Source organism: Rhinopithecus roxellana, chromosome 4 (assembly GCF_007565055.1).
Source record: "Rhinopithecus roxellana isolate Shanxi Qingling chromosome 4, ASM756505v1, whole genome shotgun sequence".
In the NCBI taxonomy this organism is placed as follows: Eukaryota; Metazoa; Chordata; class Mammalia; order Primates; family Cercopithecidae; genus Rhinopithecus; species Rhinopithecus roxellana.
Window position 1 is genome coordinate 14,135,893 of NC_044552.1, and position 13,677 is coordinate 14,149,569.

The window sequence follows — 13,677 nt, forward strand, 5'->3', positions numbered from 1 at the left end:
GTGGAGATGGCAGCTTCTGGAAAGCCGACCTGTGATGGATTCATACAAGGAGTTGGGGAATCAACTAGCATACTGCTCATCCAGACTGGGGCTGTAGTGGCATGAACTGAGAAAGGAAGTTGGTGCCCACCAGGCTTAAAATTAGACAGAGTCTCTTTCTGGCCGTTGTAGGGATGAGGAGTTTTGCAGATTTATTGTCTTAATTATGCAGACTTACTTTGGGGGGTTACTTTGGCTCAATTCAACATGCAGACCCAAACAGCACCTGTGACTTTTTCCCTCTCCTGAACTGTATTTGTTTCTTGAAACAAAACTGCTTATCAAAAGGAAATACGTTCTTTGCAAGAAGGTGGCTTATAACAAGCACTCTAGCACGGATTTTATTCTTTGGATTGTGAATTTCCACTCCTAATCCCATTCACAGAATTCTAGAAAATCCTTAGTTCACAAAATTTCAAAGGTGAAAACAGCCTTGGAAAATACTTCATAGTCCACTCTCCTTCATTTTCCAAAGTGTGGAGGTCAGCCTGTGAGCTGGGTTTCCCTGCCCCTGTTCACTGCTCTTCCCACTGCACCTTCAACCTCAAATATGATGGGAGATGAGCTTTTCACATTGATAAAGGAGGGAACGTTCTCCAAAGCCACCTCCAACCATGGATGCTACCGTTCCCAGACAGCATGCGTTGACAACCATGAACTGCAATATCCTTTAATTAAAGAACTACGAAGAATCAACCCTGCATGGAGCCTTACTGCAGAACGACCTGTAATTTAAAAGACAAGAAATTTTTAGAAAGAAAATATCATGTGCATCTATCTACCCAGAAAATCATTTGTGTAGAGTACTAACTCTGTTCGCCTCTCTCTTCTTCACTTTAAAAAAGACTCACGCCCTTGAGGGGAGGTTGGGACGCCTGGGGAGGAAACCGAAGAGAGGAAAAAGTCAGCGGGGGTTCCCTCCCGGGGTAGGGCGGTGCGGCGCAGCCAAATCCCAAGGGCAAGACCTGGACCGGCCCGGGGCGCGGCGCTGGCGGCAGGGCGCACGCGCGAGGGTTGACCTGCTTCTTTGAGGCCCTCAGCCCTGCCTACTCCACATCCCCAGCGCCCCACGCTCAGAGTTATAGGGGAGAGGTTGGAGAGGATCCCAGAAAATGATGTTGAGAAGATCCCAGGTGGATAAGCAGGAGGAAGGCAAGGACATTGAGGGCAAAAAACCTTAAGCCACCCCCAAGCCTGGGCTCTGCACGAGTCTGAGAGAGATGGGGGACCCTCAGCTGGTGGCCAGGTCCCCGAAAGCTGGGCCGGCCCCACGCGGAACCCCGAGGGGGCGGGGCGGAGCCGTGGGCAGGGCCGCGTGGCAACCCCCTGAGGCTCCGCCCCTCGGAAAGCCTCCTGCCCTGCCATTGGAAGACGTCGGGGGCGGGTCCGAGAAACGCCCCCCTCTCGCCACCAGCCCCCGCCCCGCCCCCTGTCCGCCCACGTTTTCGGTTCTTCCCGGAGCCTCCGAGCTCGGGGAAAGGAAACACCCGGGGCCGCCACTGTGCCCCTGAACGCCGGAAGGCGAGCCCCCAACCGCCCCCCCCACCAGGCGGGTGACATAACCAGGGCGGGGCGACGTGGCTCCGCCTCCAGGGCCAGGGCGGCTGCCTGGGAGTCTGCGGCTCCCGCGGGACGTGGGTAAGAGGCCGCACATTGCAGACACCTCACGTCGCCAAGTGCTGCAATAGGACCCCCGCGGCTCCCTCTCAGCTCCTTACCCTCCACAGCCTGTCCTACCCCCGTTATTTTGCACCTTTCTCCCCCTTTCTCTGTCTATGCATCTCCAAATGTCTGAGTATGGGGACGGCAAATTTGGCCCTGGAGGGCACGCTGCCTGGAGAAGCAAATTCAATGCTTCTCCTTAATCCGTTTGCATTTCCACAGTTTGACAGCTTGACGTCCTCTAGTGTAGTTTGGCAAAATTTTGGGGATCGTTTTCATTTTTTTCTCTCCACAGGCTTAAAGATTAAAGTTGGCCAATGCCTTCTTTAGCATTTTATTAAAGACCCTACGATTTAGACTTTTGTTTTTCTGTTTGGTGCAGAAGAAGGGAAGAAAACCAGAGCTTAAAGTCGTTTAGAAAGGAAATAGCCCTGTTAATTTTTCGATTTTGACTCAAGCTGTCGTCAATAGCACCTTGCACCGAGCACAAACCCAGCTGCAGAAGTATTTTGTTGCAGGGTAGGCAACACCCACACAGGGTCTGTGCCGAGCATCAAAAGACAGTGCAGGTGTGTGTGGGTCCGGGTGTGCGTGTGCGTACGTGATATACGTGTGTGCGTGTGGGTACGTGTGTGTAGCCCAACAAATAACCCCAAGAGGCGCATCAAGATTAGAAAGAAGTCCGCACACTAGTGCTTGCCTTGGAAATTTCCTAAAGCGCTGAGAGTTGATTGGTAAATCACTAGTATCCGAAAATTGTCGTATCAGAGACTCCTTCCCCGGTGCCCTACTCGCCCCCTAAAACAGGTGTCGCTGTGTCCCTTGAAGAGGCCTGTGGCCCGCTGGGGCGTCAGAGGTGGTAAAATTCACAGAGGACTTTCGGTGTATATTTCTGGGGCCCCACGTGTGCAAACCAAACCCCCGGGGCCTGGGCGTGTGCGCGCGCTCGCATGCCTTGTGTGCGGGCGGGCATGGGGGCGCTCGGCGCGGCTGGCGGGTGTGCGCGCGCGCGTGTGTGAGTGTGTGTGTGTGCTCGTGCGGGGGGCCGGACTGCGTGCTCACGCGCTGCAGGCTGCGCCCAGAGCTCAGCTGCTGGGTTGGAGAAAAAGAGGGTAGGCAAGCGCAGGGGGCGGGCGGCCGAGGAGGGCTTTCGAATTAATCGAGCTAGCTTAGCTGTTTTTCCCTCTCCCGCTCCTTTAAACCCCCCTGCGTCGTAGAGAGAGGGCTGAATTCTCTGTGTGCTGATGGAGGAGGGGGAGCAGGTTGAAACAATCGAGTGGGCGCGCCAGGACTCCCCAGCTCCTGGCGGGGAAGGGAGGGGGAGCCCCTGTTCTGCACAGGGAGGGGGCGGGGTTGGGGGGCCCCCGGAACGAGGAAGAGGCAGGGGTGACCGTTAGAACAGGAAAGTGGTCACCCCCGGGGGGCAAAATTTCATTCAGATCGCACATTAATTGGAGATATCTGATTAATTCCAGCTTCTGATGACTATAAATGGCGATTCTCTACCAAGGTGTCTATATTAAAAAAAAAAAAAATCATTCCGTGTCATCCCCCACGTCAGGCCTGCTCGTGGGCGTGAGGCTGTACTTCCTCCGCCCCCTCCTAATGGAGTGAACCATTCCCAGCTCTCCCCCCCCCCCCCAAGCCTCTCTCTCTCTCTCTCTCTCTCTCTTTCTGTCTCTTCCTCGCTCCCTCTTTTTCTCTCCTCCCTCTGCCTTCCCCGTGCATAAAGTCTCTGTCGCTCCCGGAACTTGTTGGCAATGCCTATTTTTCGGCTTTCCCCCGCGTTCTCTAAACTAACTATTTAAAGGTCTGCGGTCGCAAATGGTTTGACTAAACGTAGGATGGGACTTAAGTTGAACGGCAGATATATTTCACTGATCCTCGCGGTGCAAATAGGTAAGTGGCCGCTCAGCCCGGCTGGAGGTTGGAGGCGGGAGGCAGCCTGCCCCGGCCCGAAGCGCGGAGGGGGACTGGCGGGCCCGAGGCTGCCCCAGGGTGCGAAGAAGCCGGCAAACCCCCGAGGGTGGGGGCATCAGTTCCTGGGGACTAGCGCGTCCCAGATCGGTTTTTCCTAAAGCTATAGATTCCAAATGTTCGCCAGGAAATATGTACGGCCGGACGTTTTCTGGACAAGGTTTTTTTTCCCCCTTCTTCCAAAGCACACATCCATTTTTGTTTCCCTTTCTGGGTTTAGACCAGGTTTGGTGCGCTCTGGGGCAATGTACTGGCTCCTGCGATACTGCAAGGTATTATTTTGAAGAGTCTAAAGGTGAATGCAGGAACAAAATGGCTAGGCAGCCAGGACTGGAAAGTTTATGTGCAGAAAGCAAAGATATTCCAGGGCTCAGACTGCTGCATTTAGAACTTTGTCATTCTCCCGCCCCTCCTCCCCTCTATATCCTAGCTGCAGTGTTTGCACCGGCACCGCAGACCCTGCTGGTGGGCAAACCGAGAGTGATAGGGAACTCCAGACCATATGTTTTAATATGCTTACCATTGAAGAGGATGAATTCAGCCAAATTTATGTAGATATACTTTTCTAGGCGCATTTGTCTGCTACTTTACACATTGGTGTCTGTATTATATATATAGGAAAGGGTTAAGAAGTATTTGGAATATGTCATGTCGGGTGTTTGTTATTTTTGTTTGTTTGGGGTTGGTTGTGGAAGGATTTATTCACTCCCCATTTTATGTTAAGGAATGATGAGTCGTAGTTATGCTGTCAAGGGTCTTTTAAAGTTCACATTTTTACCATCCAGAATGAAGAAAAGATATACAAGAGGGCACTAGAAAACCCCCTTCTCTGACATGAGGTTAGAACATTAATTAACGTGGCCTAAAAGTGAAAGTGAAGTAGGTTATTAATAGAATGGACAACGGGGGGAAAAAAAGAAACTCCTGAAACGGAATTGTTGCCTCCTATCAGTTCAGGCTGTGGCATTCTTTGCAGACAAATCCTTGCAGTATTGGGGGGAGGGGTGCTTTAGGTAATTGGTTTGGGACAAGAAAGGAGAATGCATAACATGTTTTTTCCATAAGAAATGTGCAGGAAAACAAGGTTTGGAGTTCTCTAGACATTGAAATGGATTCTTTACAGTGGGCTTTTATGCAACTGACATGATTTTGAGTATCTGATCTTCTTTTGCAGAAACATTATAAGGATTTTAGAGTGTGTGAATGCAGGATATTGGTGTTTTCCTTTAATTCTAAAAAGCGACAATGCTTTCAATCTGGTTGTTTTGAGTCTTTGACATTAGTGAAAATTGCTGCTATAAATAATATTTCTAATGGCAGCAAATTTCTTAAATGTTGGAAATAAGTGAATGTGGCATTTTGCAATAAACCTTTGAATCTTTAGAGAGCAGGAGACAGGGTTGTTTTTGAGACAGAAATTTTAATCGGACTAGATTTGGGACTCTGTTTTCCCGGTAGGAAATAACCTTACTTTGAGACCTTTGGAGGGAAAAAAAAAAAAAAAAAAAAAAAAAAAAAAGACGGTGGTCGTGCCTGAGGGACGCGTTTTGAACACATTAACCTCGGTCTAAAAATGACTATTTGTTGGCTGCGGAATTGAAATTGAGCGTATTTGTTCCCGAATGTCTGCCCTTTCCTGCACCAGAACCTCAGTCTTTATTAATTCATGGCTGGGAGCTGTCCCAAATCATTGACATTTGGCAAGAAAAGTGGGGATTGGGGGGGCGGGGAGGTAGAAGAGTGTGGTGAACACGAAAGAAGACTCAGCAGGAGGAAATTCGGAATGAATGAGATGTCGAACGAATGAATGAACGGATGGAAACCGCACAAGAAAGGGACGGCAGAGAGGACAGGGAAGGAGCCAGGGTCACCCGCCAGAGCCTCACCTAAGCGGGGTTCAGGAAGGACAGCGAGGACAGCGAGGGACACACCGGCTGCGACCTGCTGGGACGCGTGCGCCTGCAAAACCCGTCCCGCGCACAGCCTCCCGGCCTCCCAGAGAAGGCTAGAGTCCAAGGAGTCACAGTTTTAAAAGACAGAAATGTTCACGACTTCTTATTTTACACACGCACACACTCACACATGCGCGGTGTGCAGGGTCTTCTCCAGCAGCTCCTGGGAAGATAACGTGACAAGAGAGCTCCCGCCCCCGGCGAGCCCCAATTCCCCTTAAAAAATGTCAGTGCATTTTAGGGGCTTCTTTCGCCATTGAGTTTTGGGGGTGTAGGCAAGGGGTGAGGAGAGACGTGGACGGGGAGACTGGACTTTATTTTATTTCGTTTCTTCGCTTCAAAGCTGTATTTGTGACATGCGTTATAGAGGAAGATGTGTGGAGTGTATTTCCACTTTGAACGAGTTCTATTAGAACAAAGGTTCGTTTATTCTTAAGATTTTATGTCAGTGTTCGATTTGTTAGTATTGTAGTCGCAAGGGTACTTAATTTTCGCTGTAGGTGAACCCGGAGGTTTAAGAAGGTTTACGTATCTGCCCCAGGGGAGGTCGAAGTTAACCTTGATCCCTTCCCCGGCGCTTCCCGTTCCGGATTAAAAAGCGCAAGGCCCGCCTCGCTCTTCCTGCAGCTATTTGCAAATGGTACGCTCTCGGAAGCTGCTGCGGGTTCGGTCACCTTCTTCTTCGGCGTTTGGCCCGGCGCTCGGGGACAGGGGCCCGCGTGGGGGACCGGGAGAGTGAGGTATCTGGTCCTCCCGGGACACATTCACACACAAACGCAGCCGCCAGAACGCTGCTGAGGACCAGGCCGGAGCCCAGGGTCGTGGGCGCCAGTGCGGATTTCGATTCTGAGATTCACCCTTTCTTCCCCGCCCTAAAGCTGTGTTTCCCCGGCGCCCTCCCCGCGCCCGGGCTGCTTTGGGCCGCTAGGCACTCAGCCTCCAGCCGGGTTCGTCGGCCTCGGTGGAAAGAGATGGCCACAGCCGCGCGACCGCAGCCTAGTGCCTGTCTCTCCAGTCCCGCGCCTCGGGGTTTGGCCACCCAGAGGCCAGGGGCTTGGAGCTTGGACCTTCGCACGGCCTGTGTTTCCTCCTCCTCCTCCTCCTCCCTCCGCTCAGCTTTTATCCCGGCGAGCTCTCTGCAGGGAGTCCTGAGCTGGGTCCAGGAGCTCCGGGCCGCGGCGAGCTCACTTTCAGCAGCCTGGCTGGGACCCGGAGAAGAACAGCCTCTCCCCGCTGCTGTCCGGAGTGGAGGCTGGCTTTTTGGCGGGCGGGTGGATTGTTAAGGGTGTCTGGGGAGCTGAGCGACTGACAGAGGAGGAGGAGAGAAGGAGACCCGAGGTTCGTGGATCTGGCCTTTGCGGAGGTGACCCGGGCAGACTCATCCGTGACCCCGCCCGGCCTCTGGCCTTGTCCGCTCCAGACCACTCATCACCCGCGCCAGGTCTCAGGACGCCTAGGTTGCCCTCTTTCCAGTGGGGCGGGAAAGGGTGCATCCGAGGGTCTTACTCGGAATACAGAGTCCACGGTAGGCAATCGGTTTTATAATGAAACAATCCATTTCGGTGACTGCTGGTGGCTTCCAGGAACTATATTCGTTCATTCATTCAGCAGCGTTTGCTGAGCGCCCACCAAGGACAGAGCTCCAAGCCTGAGGCTTATTCGCGTGATGTGGCGTTGGGTTCAGCTGCGTGACCCCACGCCCTGCCGTCTCCCCACCCCGTTCTCGCCCCCGCACGCTGCAGCCGAGACCCCTTCTGACACCTCAAAATGGAAGATCGCATTGTGAGAGCTGTGACAGGGCTTGCTGGGGAAGTGTTGGGAGACGAAGGAGGCAGTGAGGAGAAAGAGAAATAAAAGAGATGAGGGAGGTGAGAAGAGGGGGCGATGGAAACAGAAAAAGATATGGAGCGAGATGCGGGAGGGAGCTGGATGAAAGGAATGGACTCACCTACCTCCCACCCACCCACACCTGCTCACACACTGACGATCTGCACTAGTCGCAGCGTTAGCCGCAGGTCGGGCATTCCTGGGTCAAGTATTTCATTCACCTTTAACACTGGCGCGCCCCAAGGCTGGGTACTGGGAGAGGCCGCCCGATGCAACGAGGCCGCGCGGAGCCTGGGTCGCACAGGGAAGGGCAGTGGGGCGGCAGGGCGGGGTCGTGGCGCTGCTGACCGGTGTTCCCTCCTCCCTGCAGCGTATCTGGTGCAGGCCGTGAGAGCAGCGGGCAAGTGCGATGCGGTCTTCAAGGGCTTTTCGGACTGTTTGCTCAAGCTGGGCGACAGCATGGCCAACTACCCGCAGGGCCTGGACGACAAGACGAACATCAAGACCGTGTGCACGTAAGTGTCCTTTCTGGCCGCCTGGACTTCGGTTTTGAGGGAGCTATTGAGGTCGGAGAGTGCCGAACCTCCCCGCCTGCGCTCAGCGTTCAGCGCCAGCGCGAATCCGAATCTGCTCACTCTTGCCTTCTGGCTCCAACCCCCAGGCCTAGGACCAGGCCCCCGGGTTAGAACCTGCACTTCCCAAGGGGATCCCACAGCTCGGGGTGGGATATAGAGGAGGATCCTTCAATATAGACCCAGTCCCAGCTCTACGCGGCCTCACAGGCTTGCACAGAGGTGCGCATGCTCAACGTGCTGGGACCCAGGGCAAGGGGCATGAAGAGTTGCTACCAGTTCTTGATGCTGCAAAATCTCTCTGCCTCGTAGCAATCTTTATCATTCTTTTCTCTTGCGTGAACGAGCGAGCCAGGTATTCTCTGAAGAACAGTTAGTTTGGATTTGAGGATTGTTTGGGGGTAATACTACATTTGCCTGAAGGGAGAGTCACTCATCTCATCTGTCCATTTCTCCTGACATAACGCCCCTGTAATACACATCAAGGAAATGCCAGCACAGGCAAGGAGACACGGGTCTCCCTTCCTGTTTCTAGCAGACAGGCTGAAACACTGTCTTATCGTGTGCCAGTGACTTTACCCAAAAAGAGTAAGTCCAGGTAGTAGTCCAGTGATAGCCGCTGTTGAGTTTACAGCAGATTCCGAGGTTTGGAATAGCCACTCTCCTTGTTTCCCTTGCCCCCTTGCACATCTGCACGGTGTCCCCAGACCTGGACAGCTTCAAAGGTAAAGAGAGATGGGTAGGAGTTCATAGCCAGGCCCAGTGGTGTTTTCTCAGAGCTTGGCTGGAAAGCACTGCTCCCACTAGCAATAAGGTAACCAGCAGAGCACTACTGCAGTGGACCTGCAGCAATTTAGCTGCTGCAGACCTTAGAAAACACCCCCATTCTCTGCAACACACACTGTTTTTTTTGCAAAAAACAGCTGTGTTTCCCCACCACCACAATAACGCTTCCAATACAGCCAAGGCAGGTTGTGCCCCTTATTCCCTGAGGTTAGAGTGACCATTTACTATGGCATCATTTGTATACCGTGAAGGCTCTCCTGTCTCCCCAACTGGGGCAAAGGGGACTGGTGGAAGGAGGGATGTTTGTTTAGGTTCTGATAACTTAAATGGGTGTCAATTTTGCTACTCTATTTCCTAAATGCCCCAGTGCCTACTAGGAGCCACAGCGGCTAAGTGGCTAGTGCGTTCCTATCATGAAAGGAACAAAGGCATTTAATTCGAAAAGTCTCGTGATGGATAAGAATGTATCTATAAGGATAAGAAAAGGTTGCATATAGAGCAGCTCCTGAATCCTCTGTCATTTGTTGGAACTTATTTATTCCAGGCTATTTTAATTTTAAGCAGAACTTTTGTCTTGGAAAACAGGAAAGTGAGAACTCCTCCCTGAGGTCACAGGCCAAGGCTAGGTCCCGGCCCTACTCAGTTGGGGGAGCTGGTTGCTCAACACGGAGCTGAAGCCCACCTCTGCCCAGTCCCAGGGACCTTCTCTACCAGGTCCCTCAGGACTCTGCCCCCATCTGGGCATGCATAAAGAAAAGAGCAATTTAGGCATCCTTTAGCAGAGGTGATTCCACAGACTCTCTGCAGGAAAGCTGTCCTCCCTGGGCCTCCTCATATCCAAATATTGCTGTTTATTACAAGTTGAGGAACCTGGAAGCCCCGTGTCCCTCCAGTACTCATAAATTAACACAGTACCTGCCTTCAATGTGCTTACAGTCCAGGCCAGCCAGCAGAAGGGAAAGAGAGGAGAAAATACAACCAAACTGTGTGTAGGGCAGGCACCGGTAACCTGGTGCTCAAGGCTCGGGGGAGGTGGGGACCAGCCCGGAGTTACAGAGAGGCACAGATCGACCCAGCTCTGAAAGGAGACAGCGCCCCAGGAATCGATCACGGGTTGGGATTATATTTAGTCTCAGGATCTATTTTGGGTTTTCAGAAGAAAGGGGGACAATCAAAAGGGACAGGTTGGATGAAGGTTGTGGGGGCGGGTCTAGGAGCTGAGCCTGGGAGGAGGAAGTGGTTGAGTTAGGCGCCGGTCTCCGGGAACTGACCGCCAGAGGAGGACAGAATGTGGGGGAGTCCTCGAGGGTTGGCAGCGGTGGGCACCACGCCCTCCCCGCAGTTCCGGCCTTGGGAGCTGGCGCTACACCCTGAAAACTGTGGGGAGGAAGCCCCATGAGGCCCAAGCCCACGGAAAAGACTGGGGAGGGAGAAAGAGGAGTGACCCAACGCGCAGGCCTGGGGCACTGGGATTTGCAAGAGCGGATGAAGGCTACGAAGCCGGCCCCAGGTGCTTGGCCACTAACACTCACCGACCCGGGGGAGAAGAGAGGAAGGCAGGAGTCTCCAGGCCGAATCTGAGCCGGGGACTGTGGAGAGCAAGGAGGATGGAGGCAGGCTGAGGGGAGGAGGAAGAGGAAGTGGGGAACAGAAGAGAGGAAAGCAGACGGAATGGAAAAAGAAAGAAAGGGAAAATAAGGAGAATGGAAAACAAAAGGAAGAGGTAGTGGGTGGAGGGAAAGAATGACGGCGAAGGCGAGAGTACCGCGGCGTGGAGGAGGGAGACAGAAGGGGCTAGGGGGAGGAGAATGTAAGAAGCCCCGAGGGGAGGGCCGTGCTCAGAGCTAGCAACCCGTCTTGCAAGCTAAGAGGCATTAATGGGCGGCAGCTTGCGAGGCTTAGCACTGTTTTCCTAGCTTTCCCCGAGGAGGGCGAGCAATCTGTTTGCGGAGGCCGAGGTGCCAGCGCGCCGCAGCGGGTTCACGACCCGGCTCCCGGCTGCCGAGTCCTCTCCTGGCATCTGGAAGGGAAAACCAAGCAGGAGGGGGCGTCCCCCCACCCCCGCTTTAGACAGCCGCTTCTGGCGTAGGCGGAGGTCCCACGAGTCCCGACCTTGCGCAGCCCAGGCGCCAGGGCGGTGAAGAGAAGGTAGGGAGGGGACACCCTGGGAAGTTTGCGGGGCTGCGAGCGGGGAGGCGCAGGGGTGCAGGCCCGGGGTCCTCCCAACGCCCCAAGTGAACCTGCTTCTTCTGTTTTATTCTGTTCCTCACCAGATACTGGGAGGATTTCCACAGCTGCACGGTCACAGCCCTTACGGATTGCCAGGAAGGGGCGAAAGATATGTGGGATAAACTGAGAAAAGAATCCAAAAACCTCAACATCCAAGGCAGCTTATTCGAACTCTGCGGCAGCGGCAACGGGGCGGCGGGGTCTCTGCTCCCGGCGTTCCCCGTGCTCCTGGTGTCTCTCTCGGCAGCTTTAGCGACCTGGCTTTCCTTCTGAGCGTGGGGCCAGCTCCCCCCACGCGCCCACCCACACTCACTCCATGCTCCCGGAAATCGACAGGAAGATCCATTCGTTCTTTGGGGACGTTGTGATTCTCTGTGATGCTGAAAACACTCATATAGGATTGTGGGAAATCCCGATTCTCTTTTTTATTTCGTTTGATTTCTTGTGTTTTATTTGCCAAATGTTACCAATCAGTGAGCAAGCAAGCACAGCCAAAATCGGACCTCAGCTTTAGTCCGTCTTCACACACAAATAAGAAAACGGCAAACCCACCCCATTTTTAAATTTTATTATTATTAAATTTTTTTTTGTTTGGCAAAAGAATCTCAGGAACGGCCCTGGGCCACCTACTATATTAATCATGCTAGTAACATGAAAAATGATGGGCTCCTCCTAATAGGAAGGCGAGGAGAGGAGAAGGCCAGGGGAATGAATTCAAGAGAGATGTCCACGGACGAAGCATACGGTGAATAATTCACGCTCACGTCGTTCTTCCACAGTATCTTGTTTTGATCATTTCCACTGCACATTTCTCCTCAAGAAAAGCGAAAGGACGGACTGTTGGCTTTGTGTTTGGAGGATAGGAGGGAGAGAGGGAAGGGGCTGAGGAAATCTCTGGGGTAAGAGTAAAGGCTTCCAGAAGACATGCTGCTATGGTCACTGAGGGGTTAGCTTTATCTGCTGTTGTTGATGCATCCGTCCAAGTTCACTGCCTTTAATTTTCCCTCCTCCCTCTTGTTTTAGCTGTTACACACACAGTAATACCTGAATATCCAACGGTATAGATCACAAGGGGGGGATGTTAAATGTTAATCTAAAATATAGCTAAAAAAAAAGATTTTGACATAAAAGAGCCTTGATTTTAAAAAAAAAAAGAGAGATGTAATTTAAAAAGTTTATTATAAATTAAATTCAGCAAAAAAAGATTTGCTACAAAGTATAGAGAAGTATAAAATAAAAGTTATTGTTTGAAATGGGGGTGTCGTTTATTTCGTACCCCAACCTGCTTTCTTGGCCCAGTTCTCAGGGTACCTGAAGGGACACAGGATGCCAGTGACAAGCTCACCTCTTCAGGAAGCCGCTGGAAACCTGCCACCTTCAAGCAGACCCTCCTCACTTAAGCCACTTGGCCACTTCCCCAAAACCCTGCTTCCTTAAAAAAGAGAAAATGAAAGTTGTTTTTAAATTAATTACAAAGCAGAGATTCGTTCTATTTGAAGTTTACAGGAATTGGGCTTGCTCGCACAGGCAGACAATGCCAGTGGCCGGCCGGCAGCCCCCGCCTCAGGCGGGTCGGAGCCCTAACCACCATCCTTGCAGGCCTGGCCCTAACCACGATTCGCCTCTTCCTCTGCGGTGGCCAGAGGCAGCTTGCGAATGAACCGCCATTAAGGGCTCCAGCAGAGGGGCCGAGAGGCTGTGTTCCCTGGCAGGGATCAGGTGAATCCTTTCATAATTAATAAGATAGCTCAGCTGAAATGGCGAGGAGACGGGCCCTATTGATCTGGAAGTAGGGCTGCTTCCACCTCTCCTATTTATAGGCCCCGCATGGCCTTACGGGGAAGTAAACATTCCGGAGTAAACAGGGGCAGAGGCGACCCGGGTCCGGGGGCTGTAGGCCTGGAGTAGGCGGGGGGGGAGAAAGAACTGCATGTAGGTCTCTGGGTTCAGAGAAATCGAAATCGAAATCTGTTTTCTTGGAGAAGGTGGCTGTGGGAGGAAGCTGCGGGGGCCCCGGGGGTGGGAGGAAGGGAGGAGAATAGACGGAGACCGAGGGGGCTGCAGCAGGTTCCCGCACGGAGAAGCCCGCCGTCCGCTGCGGGGAGGGTGCGCCCGGGCTCTGAAATGCAATGTGTAAACAATCGCTAGTGTAACAGTTCATAAATCAAACCCAGTGGGTCGCAGCCCAATCTGCATTCCCCTCACCAAATGAATTCCAGCAACACATGCGTCCCTGCGCCCGGAGCGCTGGAAGCTGCAACGATTCTTAATGGCAGCATATATTACGGCCGCGCGCTCACGCACGCGCCGCTCGGGGCCTCTCTGGGGAATCGTTTCGCCCGCTCTCTCCCACTCAGTCCCCTCCTCGGTCGATCCCGGGTTCTCAGTCAAAACCAAAGCAGAACCGCGCTACCTGCGCGGGGTGGTCACCCACCAGCAAACGCTCGGGGTTTTGGAAAATAATTGCATTTTGTTGGTTTCCTTTCAATGGTTATTTTCGGTCTTCGTATAAATAGGATGATTCTAACTTGAGTTCAACCCCTGGAATTCAAATTAGAATGTCTGTGCTTATCTTAAATACGAATCTATGTACTGAGGGGGAGGAGAACCAGGATAAAGAGGGAGGGTCTTCT

General features: G+C 52.8%; 1 protein-coding gene across 2 annotated transcripts; it reads left to right on the forward strand.

Annotated features, from left to right (window-relative positions):
• The first annotated feature begins 2,899 nt into the window (after positions 1–2,899).
• NRN1 (neuritin 1) lies at positions 2,900–12,297 on the forward strand. 2 transcript variants are annotated; one of them, XM_010371345.2, is made up of 3 exons: positions 2,900–3,600; positions 7,828–7,972; positions 11,089–12,297. In XM_010371345.2, exons 1-3 carry the CDS (start codon positions 3,546–3,548, stop codon positions 11,315–11,317), a joined length of 429 nt encoding a protein of 142 aa, XP_010369647.1. In that variant the 5' UTR covers positions 2,900–3,545; the 3' UTR covers positions 11,318–12,297. The 2 variants fall into 2 exon arrangements, with proteins under 2 accessions (XP_010369647.1, XP_030785363.1); XM_030929503.1 differs by lacking the exon at positions 11,089–12,297 and adding an exon at positions 10,732–10,954 and having other exon boundaries at positions 3,301–3,600.
• The last annotated feature ends 1,380 nt before the right edge of the window (positions 12,298–13,677 follow it).

What these genes read in the sequence shown, in the direction of transcription:
- NRN1 (XM_010371345.2), top strand. Translation starts at nt 3,546, where the DNA reads ATGGGACTTAAGTTGAACGGCAGATATATTTCACTGATCCTCGCGGTG. An exon ending in GATCCTCGCGGTGCAAATAG is followed by an intron (nt 3,601 to 7,827) that starts GTAAGTGGCCGC and finishes TCCTCCCTGCAG; the next exon opens with CGTATCTGGTGCAGGCCGTG. An exon ending in AACATCAAGACCGTGTGCAC is followed by an intron (nt 7,973 to 11,088) that starts GTAAGTGTCCTT and finishes GTTCCTCACCAG; the next exon opens with ATACTGGGAGGATTTCCACA.